The sequence below is a fragment of the Octopus sinensis genome, linkage group LG1, assembly GCF_006345805.1.
Source record: "Octopus sinensis linkage group LG1, ASM634580v1, whole genome shotgun sequence".
NCBI lineage: Eukaryota > Metazoa > Mollusca > Cephalopoda > Octopoda > Octopodidae > Octopus > Octopus sinensis.
In genome coordinates, this window is record NC_042997.1 from 141,997,902 (window position 1) to 142,018,145 (window position 20,244).

The 20,244-nt window shown below is 35.6% G+C and overlaps 2 protein-coding genes across 2 annotated transcripts in view; one reads left to right on the plus strand and one right to left on the minus strand.

Annotated features, from left to right (window-relative positions):
* Positions 1-2,311, minus strand: part of LOC115218352 (SUMO-activating enzyme subunit 2) — a 35,589-nt gene extending 33,278 nt beyond the window's left edge. Inside the window, exon 1 of the mRNA XM_029788119.2 lies at positions 2,065-2,311. Coding sequence (XP_029643979.1) covers positions 2,065-2,208 — 144 coding nt within the window. The 5' untranslated portion in view covers positions 2,209-2,311. The remainder of the gene's footprint in view (positions 1-2,064) is intronic.
* A 1,124-nt stretch (positions 2,312-3,435) lies between these two features.
* Positions 3,436-18,854, plus strand: LOC115218485 (HAUS augmin-like complex subunit 4). Its single transcript, XM_029788337.2, has 9 exons — positions 3,436-3,635; positions 5,183-5,319; positions 8,018-8,149; positions 9,396-9,518; positions 11,494-11,596; positions 12,243-12,382; positions 14,035-14,162; positions 16,459-16,527; positions 18,264-18,854. The coding sequence occupies exons 1-9, from the start codon at positions 3,617-3,619 to the stop codon at positions 18,442-18,444; spliced, it is 1,032 nt and encodes a 343-aa protein (XP_029644197.1). The 5' UTR covers positions 3,436-3,616; the 3' UTR covers positions 18,445-18,854.
* The last annotated feature ends 1,390 nt before the right edge of the window (positions 18,855-20,244 follow it).

Consider the following 20,244-nt stretch of genomic DNA (forward strand, 5'->3'; position numbering starts at 1 on the left):
TAAAGATATTAATATATGCCTCGAACACAAACATTGTCAAAGTTTACTTCACTTTTCATCAATTCTGGATTCAATAAAATGGACTGTCCATTTTGGAGATTCTAAATCAGGAGGGGGGATGAACATTAGAGAAATTTATAAAAGAGAAAATGCGAATGATCGCCGAAATTATTAACCATGAAAGATAAGTTTTACTAAGTGTGTTCGATCATCAATTAAATGGATGCATGAATTTCGTATTTCCAAAAAAAAGAAAAAAATATCGCTGATATATATATTGAATACAAAACACGGATTTCTACTAATTTAGCAAATGACTTGAAATAATTTTCATCAACTTGATTTTCCAATTTCGAATGTTTTCATTCTCGACTCTCTACATACCCCTTTGACTTTTGAGATCCCAATATTACGATAGTACTCGATCCTTCCTTTCAGATTTGTTTCTTATTGCTGTAGAGATGGGAGGCTGAGGACTGAGAAAGGGACAGGCCAAATGCTAGGCTTAATAAGATTGATTTTAAACTTGTCCAATACCATAGCGAAGAAATATCAGGATGCCCCCATGCAAAAAAGTCCCTAAAATCTGTTTGGGTATTATTGTCAGTCAGAAAATCACAGGCCTTGTAACTATATTAGAAATTTTGTAAAAATAACTTATTTAAAATAGAGGAGTAACTAAACAAATGAAGATCTTAACATTCCACTTTATAATAAAAGTCAATGAAAGGAAATGAAAATTCAAATTTCCAACAACATACTTACAAAAAAAAAAAGGTATTAGAGAACGAACCCTCAATATATCACAATAGGACAATAAGTCTTGCATTTGTCAGCTCATACAGACGTATAAGTATTTATTAAAAACGTTGTAGATACTTCTACAGTTAAAATGAGATATATATATACAAATATTTTATATATTGGAGAGATATAGTTTGCCAGCAAACTGCTATCCTTTATAAACTCGTGTAAGAATGTGGCATAATACCTATCTCGTAACACTTGCCTGCATATTTGGGTTAATAAATCAACTTTTCAAAGCAATTTAATTGAATAATGTGATTTCCCTGATATTAGATTATTTCAAAGGTTTATATATAGATCTCGAATCTTGATTGACAGTGTTTTGAGACAATTCACAAAAACGAAAATGCAGCAACATAGTGGAAACAACATAGAGAATTTGAATAATTAAAAATGAAACCAGAAATAAATGGAGAACATACAAAACTAACTTGGCATTCCTGAATTGGCGAAACGAATAAGTAAATCTTTAAATTAGATTATTAGACTATTTAATTTTTCGACGATATCATAAAAAGATTAAGTTAACATAAGTTAGCATTGTTAAAAAAGGGACAAAATAATTCGTAGCGAAAAGTACACAAAAATATGATTATTTATTTGAAAGTTTATGGAAGAAAAATTTATGTAGATGTATATGTCGGCGCTTCTTCGCCGATATCCCCGCCTGTCATTTGGGCAACGAATGATGCCTGTCCATTTGAATGGTTTTACCGCACATCTATGCCATGTAGCCAGTCCTAGATATTATGTGAATAGCCAGGCTACTGTGCTTCAAGTTTTAGGGAATTGCAATTAGCACTAATGTCACAATAGACATCGTCTTTAGTGGATCGTTTTATTGTGACAAAACATCGTCTCGAACACATTTTATCATCTACCTCATGGATACTTCAGGTGGAACAATGTAACATTTTCCGGAATAGATCTATGTTTGTCTTACTTATAAAGGTTCTCGGGATTGGAGAAGTGATTTTTGTAAATTTGGATCAATGATTTTGCCTAGTATCAGATCAGGTAGTGTTTTAAAAGTTTAAACTATTAAAATGAAATATATTAGTTTTGCAACAATAAGTACGATATATATTTGTAAATACATGCGTAGGCAAGAAAAATAAATAAAGGGATAATTAGAAATAAGAAGTAAATTCACAGTTCTTTGTGTCTTTATTAACCGGTTGGTTCCATTTCGTAAAAAAAAAAAAGAGCATTGATATGAAAACGTATTCAAAAGCAAAATAAATGAAAGAAACTCACAATTTCTATATCAGTAAATCCAGTAAGAACGAGGTTTTTCATCAGCTCACATCCTATACCACCAGCACCGACAACAAGAACTTTACTAGTCTGTATTTCGGCCTGCAAGTTTGGTTCTAAAACTCCACTGACTGAAGCCGCCATTTTCTTTGTGACCAAACGAAGCTACTGCTGCTGCTGCTGCTGCTGCTTTTGTTGTTGTTGATGAAGCTGCTGCTGCTGTTGTCGCTGCTGCAATTGTTGTTGTTCTTGAAGCTGCTGTTGCAATTGCTGCTGCAGTTCTTGTTCTTGAAACTGCTGCTGCAATTGCTGCTCAAGCTATAATAACTACCGCTGTTGTTATTGAAGCTATTGCTGCTTCCTATCGCCACTGCTGCTGCTGCTACCATTGTTGCCGTTGCTGCTGTTGAAGCAATTGCTACTCCCTTTGTTGCTGTTGATGTTGCTGCTGCCGCCATTTTTTAAATCTAATGCTGCTGCCGTTGTGCAAATACAAGTTTCTATTGCTGATACATTTATTAAAGTTGCGGCGGTTGATATACTTGAAATTGCTTGTTCTTTCTGTTTTTGTCTACACTTCAAGTGTTGAGGATTTTATTTTATTCAAAAGATTAACACGAAAAGAATAAATGAATTATTTAGCAAAAGAATATAGAGAAAATACAATACTAATTAAAAGAAACAACTGTATTATAAAAATGATCGATAAATTTGGAGAATGACGGCGTAATTCGAGGGCATTGGGAGTGTATAAGAACATCGTGGATTGCATGAAATACCGAAACGAAAAACCAAATATCGTGTACTTTCATTTTAAAAGGAAAACATTTAGACAACTTAGTATTTTGTTAGATACATTAAAAGAAATTAATTTTCAGTCATCGTAGTTAACTGAGACTATGGATATTATCTCCTGCCAGTTGGCTTAGTATTTCGGAATTCCATTGAGATACAATTTTGAAAAAGTAATTTTAAGATGTATTGATTAGAGGAATACATGTAAAGAACATGTTTTCATTTGCAAATCGTGTTTAGTTCGAGAAATATTTAGGTAACTTGGAAGTATTTAATTGAAACGTTAATTATAAAATGTAATGATATATAAGAACCAAAAATTAGAAATGATGCGATTTCCTGTCATCATGTCAATATTTGGTTTTCATTTCGGTCTTTCGTGTAACCCTTGATATCCTATACCCTTCTCATTTGAAAATACGCCGTGATTCTCCTTTTAGTAAATCATATTAGTTTAATTTCCATTTCGTTAATAGAATATATTACAGAATATTAATATCATTTAACTAAACATAAGTTTGTAAAAGTGCGTTTCGCAATCGTTCCACTTTCCTATCTTATTTTTACTGTAAACACATTATGACAGAAGCCCGCTCAATATAAATTACTGACATTTCGTTCCAGCTTCCAGTCCAGCGTTTTATGAAAAACTGCAACTAGTCAAGCCCGCTAAATATAAACGTGTTGACGGTTGAAGGAATTAATCATCCGTCTTTGATATTCTTAGTTGTTGAATCTGAAACTCTAAATAAATACCATGTATACTTTACGTACCAGTGAGTAAGAATTGTAATATTTCTAATATATTGATTGTTGCTCGATAATTATTTACTTTTACCGGTTGTTTTTTTTTTTTCTTAACTAAACAGTCGCTTATTAAACTTAAATTATGAAGTTTCTGCAAAGTTTCTTAGATAGCCAATGTTTTCTTTTAGCCCTCTTATTAATGAGCTTTGAATTTAATAATCTGGGTTGCAAGACTAACATTTATATCTTGATGAAATTTATATAGACTTTTCCAGATATCCATCCATCCTCTCCGCCCATTATTCCTCAGGATCCTTTCAGAAGCTACTGGATTCTCGAACGTGGCACTATGGATATTATCTCCTGCTAGTTGGCTCAGTATTTCGAAATTCAACTTAATATTTCAGCTTTCCGAATTCGAGTATCTTCTCCCTGTACAGGATACTGTGAGAGTATTCCTTCATAGAATTTGTGTAAAGACTTCCGCCCGTTCCCCCCACCCACATTTCTCCCAAATTTGTTTATTTAAAAAAAAAAAAATTTTGACAAAAATCCCCTGTTTTCGGAAACGGGTACCGGAAAATTGCCAAAATCGGTATTGTGAAATTTTCCCCCAACAAATTCTTCAATTTTGACTTTCTCCCCCAACACTAACCCGAACTCTAAAATCTTAATCCTAAAACCCTAACCGTAAGTACAGAAATGTTTTGAAATTTTTGAATCATAATGTCCGTATTTTTTCGCATATTTAGAAAAAGAAATTCTTATAAAAAGAATTTTACAAACATTTTTGGGAATTTTTTCAGAATCATAATCTCCGTATTTTTTGGTATATTTTGAAAAAAAAAAATGACGGAAATGGGGGTGAGGTGGAAGGGGTAATTTAAAAAAGCCGATTTTTGCCAATTTCTTTTTTGCAGATTCGTATTCCCCGTGGCCAAAAAGAGGTTATACCCATTTATCATTTGTATTTTAAAAGTTCTTAAAACTTACTTACGTTTTGCCTTTAAAAATTTACTTTTTCCGAAAGAAAGCACTTTGAATTTTTTTATTGTTTTCTTTATAAATAAAATTTGAAATAAAAATTTTTCAAAAATTCGGAAAACTTCAACTGCTAAGAAGGTAGATACTTTTACTTCCAGAGGACTCTTGAAATTAAGAAGCATCTTGGTCATAGCTGACGCAAAAGAGTAGCAATTGCAGACATGAACAGACAAGTTTCAAACCTGTGTTGCGATTTCATCTAACATTGGGTATCTTCTTTGATTGTCAACAGAGATATTTATATGTTAAATTGTTTTGGCTAGACCAGTTTGTTAAAACATTTATGTATTCTGAAGTACAATATAGCATTGAAACAAAATACTTAAGACACCAGCAATTTATTAATCAAACTAGCTATCAAGAATGTATTATATATGCAAATTGGTTGATCTAATAATAGTAGGTTTATATGTTGTATCTCTGTGGGTAGTTAAAGAGGATTATCAGCTGCTGATGAAATATTGAAACTAGTCCAGCAGATCTCTTTCACTACAATAGAATGATTCTTTTTTCCTTTCCTTTCTCTACACAGTTAATGAATCTTTACCTATTAAACTATCTGAAGAAGATGTGGAATCCATGCCAGAACTTGCAAATTTGCTCCTTGCACTATCAAAAAAAATTACTCCCAATGGCAACAGTATTAAACTGCAAGAGAGTATTGAAGAGGTAAAATTTATTTTGTATAGATGTGGGGTTTACTGGTTTTTTATCAATCTCATCATCATCATCTTTATTTAACATCTGTTGTTCATGCTGGCATGGGTTAGACAGTTTGACTGGGCCAGTACGCTGGAAGGCTGCACCAGACTCCAGTCTGATTTGGTATGGTTTTCTACGTCTGGATGCCCTTCCTAATGCAAACTGATCCAAGAGTGTAATGGGTGCTCCTATGTGTCACTGGCACAAGTGCCATTTTCATGACACCAAAGTGTGTTTACATGCCACTGGCATGGGTGCCAATTTGTGTGATGCCAGTATCTGCCAATGGTCTTGGTCATTACCTCATCTAAGTGAGAAAATTTAATAGTTGTTTTACCCCTAATTCACCTTTGATCAGAGATCAAAGTTATTCTAGCCAAGACTACCCATATTTGTTTCAAGACAAAGTAGCCAATCTGTCCTTTGTTTTTAAGATGGTAGATTATGTGTTGAGAGAAAACTAGTAGTTTTTTTCTAGCAGGTCAAGCAACTACATAGAAGTTCCTTTGTTGACTCAAAGGTTTGTTTTTAGGAAGTGACTTTACCCAGGCTATTCTTATTCTAGCAGTTACACTCTCTTGGTCACCTAGGTAACGGAAGCTATCAACTACTTTTAGTTTTTCCCCCTGGAATGTGATGGAGGCTGTTTTCCGCACATTTTCAGTGTTCATTGCTTATTACTTATTACTAAAATACATTAGTATTTTAGTAATAAGTTAATGAGAGATTCATAAATATTTTTCCTTATTTTGGCACAAGGCCAGCAAATTTGAGGGGGTGGTGAAGTTGATTACATCAACTCGAGTGCTTAATTGGGGCTTATTTTATCATCCCTGAAAGGAGGAAAGGCAAAGTCAACCTCAGTGGCTTTTTGAATTCAGAATGTAAATTTGGAAGAAATGCCACTAAGCATTTTGTCCAACGCAGCAGTGATTCTGCCAGTTCACTACCTTCAAGAAATATTCATTAATATATTAGTAATTAGTTCTAAAAATAATGAATTAGCTGAGTTGTTAGGATGTTGGCTACAATACTTCCAACCCTCTGTCCTCTAAGTTCAAATCACATCTAGGTCAGTGTTGCCTTTTATTCTTTTGGAGGTAACATTTCAGATAGGTGGATTTCCAGAACTGTTAGAGCATTATTTGGGATGCTTTGCAATATCTGTCCTAGTTTCACATGAACTGAATTCAAATCCCACCTTTGTCGGTGAAGAAGAAAACAACAACCCTTTTGTTAGGTGTTTGTGCCTCCCAGGTAGTATCAGCAATGGAAAAGAATACCAGTGAAAACATAGCTTCTTTGATTTGATTGAAAGGTCGTCTGCCACCACAACAGTAAATTCTTAAGCAATCATCATCATAATTGTTTAATGCCCATTTTCCATGGTGGCATAGGTTGGATAGTTCAACAGGAACTGATGAACCATAGAACTACATCAAGCTCCATTTTCTGCTTTGGTGTAGTTTCTATGTCTAGATGCCCTTCCTAATGTTGTCCACTTTACTGAGTGTACTGGATGAATTTTTCATGGCACCAATACTAGTGAGGTCAACAACCAACTCACAAGATCTTTTGACTGAGGAGCATGGGAGGTGGCTTTATGCTAGGTGTTGAGAAGTCAAAGTAAGATAGAAAAATAGGAAGAAGTGTCTTACTGAAGGGGAAATACATGGCTTCTTCAGATTAAAAGAAAGAAAGGGATGGTTAGGTCATACTTCAAGGTACAAGGTGAACATAAGAGAGAGAATATGGATAGAGGGTCTGAAAGGGTAAGTGAGTAGGTAAGTTTGTGTGAGTGTGACTAATTATACACAGCAAATAAGTAGAAATTGTATCAACCCTTTCAATACCAACTTGCCCTAACCAGTGCTACTCAAAGTGGTGGTCTGCTGACTGGTGCCAGTCTGAGAGCCATCAGCTGCCAATACATGGCAAGTTTCCAGAAAAAAAGCAACATTATAAAATACTTATGTAATATTGTATTATTTGTTTACAAAATCAATATAATTTTTTTTAAATTGTCAACTTTTATTATATTCATTACTTCCGGTTTAATTTAATATTTCAAAGAAATATTACTGGTCCCTGGCACATTGGGGGGAAAAAACTACCAGTATGCCACATCAGATAGTTTGAGAAGCACTGACATAGACCATTTCTGGCTTTTTAATATATGACCAGTTTTGATCCTTATGTTACCATATTTGTGTTGAACTACACCCTTTTTATTTCAATTAATTTTGAAAATAATAAAGAATTTACTAAAATATCTTGGTCATTACTAAGTTGATAATTGGGACATAAATTAACATTGAACTTTAACAGTAAGTTTGCATCATAGAAACAAGGGCAGTCTTGGATGAACTGGTATCAAAAGGGTTAAAGTGTTCCTATTCAGAATGTTCTTTTACGTACTATTGCAATGACCAACTTAAAGATATAGAAGTTATACTAAATCTTTCTAATTGCCCTATTTTTCAAAAGGAATTGAGGTACATAGGCTGTGCCTTACCTGAGAAATATTCTAATGAGAAGGTCAAAAAGAACGATTACCAAAGTTATATAATTTCAATGTTATAAGCTTTTCTTCTTTGTTAGTAAAAAGAAGAAAGAGTAGCCATTTCTATTTTTTATTGACAGGCTTATTAATTTTTCTTCACAGGCTGAAGATATTTTGACAAAGGAGAAAAATGAATGGTTACAGCATAAGATTTTACTAGCTGCAGCGAAGCAAGTATTAGTCGAATATGAAATGAAAGCTATCGATGAAGAGTTAAGTGAGCCTGATAAAGAGGTAAGTATTCATGATAGGTATGGGGACATTTTATATCAGATATGAACAACCTTTTTCTAGCAGCTAATGAGATATTTGCTCAGTATAAATTGGGCCACAAAACACACAAAAAATGAACAAACATCATATATTGTCCAGAGTGATGGGTCTCCATTGTTCAATGATGAGGAGTCAGTTATTCAATAAACTGAATTACCTGGATAGTGTAGAAGTTGCTGTCTGCCAGTAGAGAGGGAAAGAGTAAGGAATGCACGGTGCTGACTAGAAAGGATAAAGGTGGCTTCGTCCTTGCGGTTGAAAGTTTCTCTAATGTTGAGTGAAGGACAAAGGGAAGTACTGCTCTTGGTCATAGCTGGCACAAAAGCGTAGCAATTGCAGACATGAACAGACGAGATAGAAAAACAACATGACCAAATGACAATTGCACATACAGACACAAAATATGCCTTGCACTATCTTGTCACATCAACATTCTCTTTCCTCTGTATTTTTACTTTGGTAACTCCATGTAGCGGCAGATTTGTCCATGTTTCAAATCAAGCTCTCTGTATCCAACATGTAAATGCAACTGTTAACCAAATAAATAATGAAAATGGCAATCCTGTTCTCTGTCATTTGTTTTCCTTTGATGTCGGTCCAACATGCCTATCTTCATCTGCTACACCCAACAATGTACATTGAACCATCAACATCATCACATTTCACTACTTGTCTCACTACAACCTGCTCCTGAATTAACAAGTCTGTTACAGGTATAATCTACTAAATGCATTTCCATACAATCTCCATCCGCTCAATTTTGCTTTTCTCATCTTTCTTTCCAAGAACTGAAACTGTGGAATTCCTTTTTTTTTTTTCCTTTTTCTGCCTACAAACATTCAAGCCGAATACTGAATGGCATTAATTTTACCAGTCTGGGAGAGCTTGTAAAGTTCATGGGCATTACACTCCATACATAATCCAATTCTCTTTCTTGACTAATTTAGCATCAGAAAGATAATGCATAATTAATTCAAAGCAATCAGAATAAATATTACATTTGGCAGAGTAATCTAAATGCTATAGGGTTAAATCTAATGAGTTGATGCTCTCAGCAAACAACCGGAGTACGATTGTGTGTCCTGGTGAGAGTATTGCCCCAGCATGACCTCACTCTAATGACTGAAACCAGTAAAAGAATATAAGAACAAATTTTGATTCTACTACATTCATGTTTATTCTATATTTTATTTTATTTTTTTTATAGTTTTGTCAGGCATTGAATGAGTGTTTGGCATTTGCTGAAATGATTCCACATTTGCACCCTTCTGGCGATTCTGATGTTTCTGTTCTTGGTCTGACAGCTGAACATCTTAAGAAGCAACGAAAGGTAAATATTATTTTAGCCCTAATAAACTTCCTCTTCCACAGCTCTTCCCACCTGCATCATTTGGTGCTTTTCCCCCAAACATTACATCCATACTCCTTCACTTCTGATCACTTCTCCTTTCTACACCAGATACCTCCAATGCCCAGTTGCTTTTATTTTTCTTAAATATACTTGTTTTCTTGTCTTCATGCACACTAACATTGCATATCCAGCCTAACATTGTCTCATTTCTTTCCAGTCTTCTCAGTTCCTTCACATTCATTACTCTTATTTGTTATCATAATCATAATGTCCACTTTCCCATGCTTACATGAGTCAGACACAATTTTCTAAGAGATTTTTCGATCTATTGTCGGATTCCTTTCCTGTCGCCAACTCTTTCCTCTTTCCAAGTAAGGTAATATTTCCTCATGACCAGACACGGTTTCAGATTCAGTCCCACTATGTGGACCTTAGACAAGTGTTTGCTACTGCAACCTCCAGCCAACCCATGCCTTGTGAGTGATTTGGTAAACAGAAACTGAAAGAAACCCATTGTGTGTGTGTGTCTTTGTGCCTACTTGTCTTGACTGCACACGATTGCTGCAAATGAATATCATTCATTTCCAATATTCTGCACAAAAATGTCTGCCTCTGGGGATATTATTACCTTGTCTGGAAACAGGTGTGGATTTGTGACAGAGAAAATCTGTCTCAATAAACTCCATCTGACCCATACAGGTGAGAAAAAGTAGACGTTAAAATGATGATGGTGATGATGTTCAAACTGATCATTGATGGTGGTGGTATTGACACTACCACTTCTGACAACCATTAGAAACAAAAACAAATGTATAATTATACATTAAAAGGTTTAAGGGCATCCAGCTGTAGAAACACTGCCAGATCTGGCTGGCCTGGTGCAGCCTTCGAGCTTGCCAGACCCCAGTTGAACCGTCCAACCCATGCTAGCATGGAAAGCGGACGTTAAACGATGATGATGAATTCCAATCAACTGTTTATTGAAGGTACAGGTCGGTCCACATTTTTCTGTAAGGTACATAGGGCCAGTTTCCTGGTTTATATATTCTTCCCTGGACGGGACACCAGTCTATCGCTGGAATAGTCATTTTTGCTAGCTTGGTGAACTGGAGCAATATGAAATGTAGTGTTTTGCTCAAGAACACAGCATGTTGCCTGGTCCAGGAATGTAAACCACAATCTTATAATCATGAGTCCAATATCCTAACCACTATGCCATATGCCTCCACATTACTGAAGGTAAGGGACTGGTAGTATTGGTACAGCATTGCAGTATTTGGTTATGTTCCCTTTATTTTCTGAGCTTGACTCTTGCTAAGTTCAACTTTACTTTTCATCCTTTTTGCAGTTAATAAAATACAAATCAAATACCTTACTTAGACTTAGACACTTCCATGTTAGACATTGTATGAGGTAGAAAAAGTATTCTATCATTGCTGCGATGCTTTTGCACTTTGAACTCTTATAAATTGAGTTTTTTCCAGGAACAGGGTGCTAACCTGAAGCCTGACCACTTGTGTTTAGGAAAGAGACTAAGTAGAACCGTCTCTGTTGTCTGCTAGCCAAGCTCCATGAAATATAGTGTGGGCTGCCTTCAGTCATGGACATCTGATCATTGGTCTTCTTGAGAATCCTCTGCCCTGGCCATTGACTGTTGCTGTAGTTGCTCCACAGTGTCAATAACACCCCTTATACTTTAGATCACCAGCTGAGGTCATGTACCAGGGTGTAGCACTTGATGCCAACACATGAGAGATTTAGTGACAGTGATGCCCATCTACCCTACCAAGTTTAGAGCATTCTAGACACCAAAGGTACTATCCCTTCTCAGTGCCCTACACCCCACTCAGTTACTGGGGTTGATTAAATCAACTATACTCCTTGTCTCTAAAACCTTTTGATTTTATGACTATATGAGAAATCTTTATTCTGATTTTTTTTTAATTACACTTAGCGCCATGAACCAATTTTGAATCGCATTCGAAGTGAAGTAGAGGAACTGATGAAGCAAAAATGCATTAACATTGCCCAATTCTATCTGCCAGGTGGTAAAACTAGTAAGTGGTTTTCTTCTTTTATTATTGTACTGGCTTCAGTTACTGGACTGTGGCCATGCTGTGGCACCATCTTCAAATGATTTTAGTCAATCATATCAGCTGCAGTACTTTATTTAAGGAATTGTTAAAATAAGCTTTAGATACATGCATGTGTGTGTGTGTGTATCTATATGTATTATCATCATCATTTAATATTCACTTTTGCATGCTTACATGGATCTGATAGAATTTGTGAGGCAGATTTTCTACAACCAGATGCCCTTCCTGTCACCAAACTTCACCTGTTTCTAAGTAAGGTAATGTTTCCCCATGACTAGATATGTTTTACATGGAAGACTGGAAACAAACAACATTGCTTGTATGACAGTGATGCTTGTTTACAACCATCACATGATTGGTGCAGGGCTGTAATTGAAAACACTTGCCCAAGGTGTCATACAATATGACTGAACCTGAGACCACATAATTGGGAAGCAAGCTTCTTTACCAAAATGATAATTTAGTTGAGGAGATGCTGTTCTGATCTAAATATACTCATTCTTCCTCTGGTAAAACAGATACATGATCAATAATTTTAAAGAGAATGATATTGGTGTTGAGGGTAAAGATGATGCACAATCATTATCATTTACTTATTTATTTTTAGATAATGCTGATCTGAACCTTGCCAAAGCTTGTCAGTTGCCAGCCCTTGTTGAAGCTCAAGTTTCAGAACTAGAAGCTGAACAACAACAGCTTGAGGCACTCAAGAATGAAAAAATGTTACTTCAAGAAGAGCGATATAAAGTTAGTATCTTCTTCTGTCCTTTGTTTTCATTATCATCATCATCGTTTAACATTCGCCTTCCATGCTGGTATGGGTGGCACTTTTAATTATACATTTCCTTCCTTCCTCTCTTCCATCTTATACTTTGACCATGTGGTTGTTGGGGCATTCATTGATGACATCGCAACCAGATTTCACCATTTCTCCTGGTCTTCTGCTGTTCTCTGTGAGTTGACGAAATTGAGGCCTGTCCAGTTTTTGATGTTAAGCTGGGCAACAATCAGTTCAGTAAGGATTCTGGTCTGGTTGTCATCATGAATGTATCATGGACTATCAGACATTTGAGATGTACATTTACTATTGTTGCTACTAATAATATTACCGCTGCTGTTGCTACTACTGATTAAGACAATTGGGTGCAGCTGTTTGGATGCTGGGAATTTGTCATGGCTGACTAGTTTTGGTGTCTACTTTTTAACATTGGCGGCAAACACACACATGCACACAGAAATATACACATATAAATAGAGAGAGTGATAACAAATTATTAATTGTATATGGTTGACATAAAGACATTCCCTCTCTTCATACATATAAAAAGGAATATATATCTGTTGAAACCCTGAAGCTTGCCTACTTGACCAGGTGTGTATGATAAATTCTGTCATTCATGAAGCAGAAGTCAACACTGTTTCAAAATAATGTAACTGAAAAGAAAATGACATTGGTTTATGTGAAGGCAATTTTAAAAGATGTTATGCAAAACACCAGTCTTCTTTGCAGTACATCAACAAAAGTAAAGCCACTAAGCTGGCCAGACATATTTGGGTTTGAAGACCAACTGCTCACCAACTACAATAAAGTGAAGAATCAGGGAAAATCTATTCCATATGTAAATATCTAAGTATTGCAACTTATGTGTTACTGAAAGATTGCAAATGGTTTTTATATCCAACAATTCTACTACATGACTTAATTCCAGATCTGAAATTTTCAGCAAATGCAAGTATATGAACAAATTTATTTTGGCAAACTGGAGGACACCATCCTCTTTGGATTGAACAGCTGTCTTACAGACTTTGGTCATCTTACCATTGAATTATTCTACAACTAATTTAAGTGTGACTTTTATGGACAAAGGGGATGTAACGCTAATTCCCCCCACCCCCCATTTTTATTCACCCTTTATCTTCTCATTCCACTTTTTACACCAAACCTTTCTTTTTGTTTATTCTCATGTACCAGCATCCTGATTTTCAAATAGAACAAACCATATTCTCAGTGCCTGAAAATTGTTTGGAGACACAAGACATGTTATAAAAACCTACCTAACCACATGTCTTCATGACAAGAAACTATTAGTAACTCTTATTTTAATTCAGTGTACATTAAATCATATTTATCTCTCACTGGATTGGAATACATCTTTTGTTGAGCTTACCTTAATGAACAGTAAATTACATATATATATATATTTATTTATATATACACACACACATATATATATTTATACACACACACACACATATATATATTTATACACACACACACACACACACACACATATATATATATACACACACATGTAAATATATTTATGCACATACACATAAGAATAATGTGGTTTTACTAATGAATCTAATTTAATCTGTTTCCCTTTTCTATTTTATAGATTTTCAAAGACAGCTTGCTTGAGTTACAAAACATTTGCAACAAAAAGTTACAGCTACAAAAAGATTTGAAAAGTACCACTTCCAAGTATTTATTATCGTATAGCAAAACCCTTCATTCAAAGCTTGCGTAAGTTTACTTACTGTCTAATTTTTGTTGGGAATAATTAAAGACATTTATTCACAGCTTCTTAAAGCTATGGATACTGGGCAGCAGAGCTATGAAAAAGCATTACATTCAGTACGTATGAAAGAATGTTGGTTCAATTGTTTCATTCTTTTGGAAAACAAATCACTGAATATCTAACAAGTGATTCTTATGACAGTCGACTCTTTTGATATCAACCTGTCTAACTGTCCTTAATTCTGTGATACAAATTCCCTTTTTAAGGCTTTAGGTATTCAAATTACTCTGTCAAATGTAATGCTTGTTTATTCAAATTGTTTTAAGTTAATTGTGCACTGTCTCATAGCTTTGAGATTTTAGTGATGCAATTGTTTATTTTTAAAATGACATTGTATGGTAGGTGTGACAGGCCAGATCTGGCTGGTTTGAACATAAAACAAGTCAAATATTTGGGCCAGAGATATGGCCAGTTTAAATGCTTAAGTGATCTAAATAAAAGCACCAGCTTAATGATGATAAAATTATTTTAATTAATTCATTATTTTCAAAATTAACTGAATTAAAGGTACTATATTTCAGCATAAAACGGTTAACTATAAACATCATCATCATTTAACATCTGTTTTTCCATGCTGTCATGAGTTGGACATCATCATCATCAAAACATCCATTTTCCTCACACCGGCATGGATTGGTCAAGCCTACTGTATTACATATCATCACCCATCTCAATCTTATGTTGTCTGATATCCACTTCATTGCTTAAGTCCTGTGTCTAGAGCCTTCCTCTACCATGCTACCTTTGATTCTTGATTCATAACACTTTTTTACTTTAGGTGACCTATTGAGTCAAGTACATCAACATCAAAATAAAAGTCAAATGGAAATTGTAGTTGTGATACTGTGCCGGTGCCAGTGCTGCCTTGACTGGCTTCTATGCCGGTGGCACGTATAAAGCACCAACCGATCATGGCCGCTGCCAGCCTCCTCTGGCACCTGTGCTGGTGGCACATAAAAAGCACCCACTACACTCACGGAGCGGTTGGTGTTAGGAAGGGCATCCGGCTGTAGAAACACTGTCAAATCAGATTGGATCCTGGTACAGCCTCCTAGCTTCTCAGACTTCGGTCGAACTGTCCAACCCATGCTAGCATGGAAAATGGACGTTAAACGATGATGATGATGATGACTTCATTTTTCATGTCACAAGTTTTATCTTCATTATGTACTCCTTGCTCACTAGCACATCAAAAGTCCTCTCACTCAGCCAGAGACCCCACTGCATATTTTGTGTACATATTGCTTACAATAAATACACTGTATTGACTTCCCTACCAATTCCATTCCTACATATCAAACAAGGCCACTTCTCAGACAGTATTGATGTCTTTACATAATTATCAACTGGTCTTTTAGTCATCATTGTCCTGTTGACATTGAGGCATTTTAGTTCTTGGCCATTCTTCAAAGGTTGGAATGTTTTCAGTTATTCTACTGAAGATTCTGAAGTGATAATCAGATCATTAATATTTGAAAATTCTAAGGTCCAGCGTTCTCATTCTAAAGGAAAATGGTATTAGACATTGTGAATACCAAATTTGAGACAAAAGAAAACAATTACAGACTTGCTGAGTGGATTTGAGCCACATATCCATCACTGACGAGTCTCTATGTTAATGATTGCACTATGGAGCACTTACTATTCTATGTCCTTGAATTCATCTTCATCATCATTTAACATCCACTTTCCATGCTGGCATGGGTTGGTCAGTTATTACTGGGAACTGGTGAGCTAGAGGGCTACATTGAGCTTCGGTGTCATCTTTGGCATGGTTTCTATGGCTGGATGCCCTTCCTAATGCCAACCACTTTACAGTGTACTGAGTGCTTTTTACATGGTGCCAGCACTAGTGAGGTTGCCATGTAACTTGGCAAATAGGAAAAGGGAAAAGCTCCCACTTTTAAGAGAATGTATTTGGGAGGGAAAGGTGGTTGTATGTCAGGTTTGACAGACTAAAGTATGATAGAGGTACAAGCACTGCACAGGTGTTTTGCTATAGAGGAGATGCATGGCTGAAAGAAATAAAAGGAAGGTAGTGATAGGGTGTTAGAGCAAATTCTCAAGGAACAAGATGAGTTTCAGAGTTCCTGGAATAGGTTATAGGTTTTGCCTCCTTTGGTCCCTAAGCCATTAAAAATAAAAATTTTTTTAAATTTAGAAAAATACATTAAAACCTTACAAGTTTGTTCCTAATGAAAAATTACTAATTAAATTCGTTTTTTTCCTTGCTATTGCTAGGTTATGTAATACTGAAATAATTTATGAGACTTATAAAGAAGACACAGTACTTGCTCTCAAGAAAATCAAGTAAGCTTTTTTTGTGTTATATTTTTTACTTCTTCTGATTCTGTTATAAATGTATAATTTCAATAGCACGCTGGTCAGCTTAATTATATTTACTACACATTGGTTTGAGTGTTAGACTCATGATCATAAGATTGTTGTTTCGATTCCTGAACCAGGTGTTATTTTGTGTTCTTGAGCAAAACACCTCATTTCACATTGCTCCAGTCCACTCAGCTGGCAAAAAATGAGTAACCCTGTGATGGACTGGCATCTCGTCCAAGGAGAAATATGTACACCAGAGAAAGCAGGAAGGTGGCCCTACACTCCTTACAGAGAAATGTGGACTAACCATAACACATATTGTATACTCTTTATTTTATCTTTTTGCCAAAACATTTCATTTCATGTTGCTGCAGTTCATTTTCTATGCAGGCATGTGTTAGACAATTTAACAAGGATCCAACTAGTTGGAGGACAATGTCATGTTCCAGTTTCTGTTTTGGCATAGTTTCTAGAGTTGGATGGCTTTTCCTAATACCAAGCACTTTACAGAGTGTACTAGGTTTTTTTCTTTTTTTACTTTCATGCACCAGCATGAGTGATGGCACATGGCCTAGTGGAGTATGGCACTCATGATCATAAGACTGTGATGTTGATTCCCAGATGAGACATGCATTGTGTTCAGGAACAAAATACTCCATTTCACATAATTACAGTCCACCTAGTTGTAAATAACATCCACTAATAGCTGGCATATTAACCCTGTGACAAAGTGGTGTCTCATTAAGAAAGGAATTTTGTAATTTCAGTTGCTTATATGCCATGGAAACTGGGTGAAGGTCCAGCTGTATAAGTCTTAGGGTTCATGACAGACCTTAGTCTGAATCCAACACTAGTAAGGTGGCCTTGGATTCTGCAAGAGTAAAGAGTATAAAGGACCTCTACAACTGAAAAAAGAATTGGAGAGTGATAATTTTAGGTGAGGTGACAAGAGAGTCTAGAGTATAAAAGGAACAGCTAGTCCTATCTGCCCTTATCTAATGTGGGGTAGTCATATTGCTCTGCTTAAGCAAAATGCCAATGCTTGTCTCTCTACTATACTTTAGCTTTTCAATGCTTGACATAAATCCCCCTCCCAATGTCAAATACTCCCCACCCCCACCCCCTCGTTGTGGCAGGGTTTTCTTTTTTCTCTTTTGCAAGTTACTTAGCAATCTCACTAGTGCCAGTGGCATGGAAAATGTACCCAGTACACATTGTAAATTAGCTGGCATTAGGAAGGGCATCCAGACATAGAAACCACGCTAAAGCTGACATCAGACCTTGGTGCAGCTCACTAGATCCTATCAAACCATTAAATTCTTACTAGCAGAGTAAACTGACATTAAATGATGATGATGAGGAGGATGACTTCACATGAAAAACAGCTATTTGTTGACATTACTCTGTCAACAGATCGTCTACTAGTTCTGCACTTTCAAGGGTGGAAGGAATGAAATTCCCCTTATTTGAAAAACAAGTAAGGGCTGACTGCAAGAAAGATATCTTGCAATAGCACAATGTTTCGATAACATGCATTTGTCTAACCCATGCTATCATAGAAAAGTTAATATAAAATGAACAAACGAATATTTGTTAGGAGAAAGACTGATTTTGAAAGGTAACAAAATATGGACACTTTGCAAAAAGATTATAAGAATGTGTAAACCTGTGTGAATGATCTTCATATAAAGAATTACTATTGTTTTTATTGACAGAGAGCATATTGATAAAGAACTTAAAAAGGCTAAAGAACAGAACAGGCAGGCAAATGAAGCTGTGAGTGAATATGAAAAATTGGGCCCAGAGTATACAACAAAGGTTGAGCAATACAGGAAACTGGAGCAAGAAATTGAGAGCATCAAATGGTCTCTAGATCGCTTAAAAAACTCATCTTAACTACTAAAAAAAACCCTCCTCAAAATGCTTATTAGCTTTAAGCAATTCATTGTTTTATGTAAATATATACCTTTTATTAATGCTTAATGACTAAAAGCTAGGTTTTGCCATTGCAATGGCAACTGTAAATTACTCAGTATGCCCCTTTTAAACGTAAGCAGCTTTTTTTTTTATTGTTATGATAGAAGATGGAAACTGCTGTTTAGGTGACCAAACACTTGAGAAACTAATATCTCACCGAAATATAAGATGATGCTACTGAGGATGACTGACTGTCCCAGACTCTCAGCTTCCTGATTATCCTCAGTGCTGCTGTGTTTTAGATGGTCTCGATTTTTTAGAGGTGAACCTAAGTATCTCTTGGAACGAGATACAATTGAGTGGGTGCATGCCTTTTTTATTGACTGACCTAAAATTATTTTATTGTGGACATATGAAAAAAAAATCTTATACAGTGTACAGTTATAATTTTAATTTTAAATAAACTAATTATTATTATTGGAAATAAAATATTGTGAAATTTCATTACTGTTTTAAGTTTTATCTCTTAAATGACTTGAAAATATTTGCTATGTATTTGTTTATTATTATTCTTTCATTTTCATATGGAATAAATGTGATAGAAAGCAAACCAGTCTATTATATATTCCATAAATGTGTGATCGTTACCACACTAGAGAAAATGCTTAGTGGAATTTCTTTTGTCATTACATCTTGAGGTCTAATTCCACTGTTGGTGATTTTATAGGTACAGGAGTGGCTTTGTGGTAAGAAGCTTGCTTCCTAACCACCTGGTTCTGGGTTCCATCCCACTGCATGACACCTTATGCAAGTGTCTTCTACTGTAACCAAAGCCTTGTGAGTGGATTTGGTAGACAGAAACTGAAAGAAGTGTGGAGGTGCGTGGCTTAGTGGTTAGGGTGTTGGACTCATGATCGTACGATTGTGGTTTCGATTCCTGGACTGGGCGATGCGTTGAGTTCTTGAGCAAAACACTTCATTTCACATTGCTCCAGAAGTAGCCCCTTGTGGGCAGTAAAGAAATAAGAAACTGGAAGAAGCCCATCATATATATATATATTTGTGTGTCTGTGTTTGTCCCTGCAACATCGCTTGACAACCGATGCTGATGTGTTTACGTCCCCGTAACTTAGCGGTTTGGCAAAAGAGACCAATAGAATAAGTATTAGGCTTACAAGGAATAAGTCCTGGGGTTGATTTGTTCAATTAAAGGCGGTACTCCAGCTTGGCCACAGTCAAATGACTGAAATAAGTAAAAGTATAATATTTATATATATAATAGACACTTCTCGTGTCATTCCTTTCAAGAGTACTTACGAATGAATAAATTTTAAAAACGAAAGGTTTTTCATTTCCAATAAGTAGAGATAAAACGATTTCCGTACTAAGGGAAATAACTTCTGCTTTAAGTAACTAGAGTTATTTCCCATAGAATTTCGTTCTTATCTGCATTTCTTTTCTACTCTAGGCACAAGTCCTGACATTTTTGGAGAGGGAGCCAGTCGATTAGATCAACCTCAGTACGCAACTGGTACTTAATATATCGACCTCGAAAGGATAAAAGACAAAGTCGACCTCAGCGGAATTTAAACTCAGAACGTAAAGACAGACGAAATACTGCTAAGCATTTCGCCCAGCGTGCTAACTTTTCTGCCAGCTCACCACTTACCTGCATTTAATTCAGTTGAGGGTTACTACATCCATGGATGAGCAGAACGGAATACTAAAATACTACAATTTGCCGTTGAATTTTATTTCTCAACGAGATTTCTATGGCTA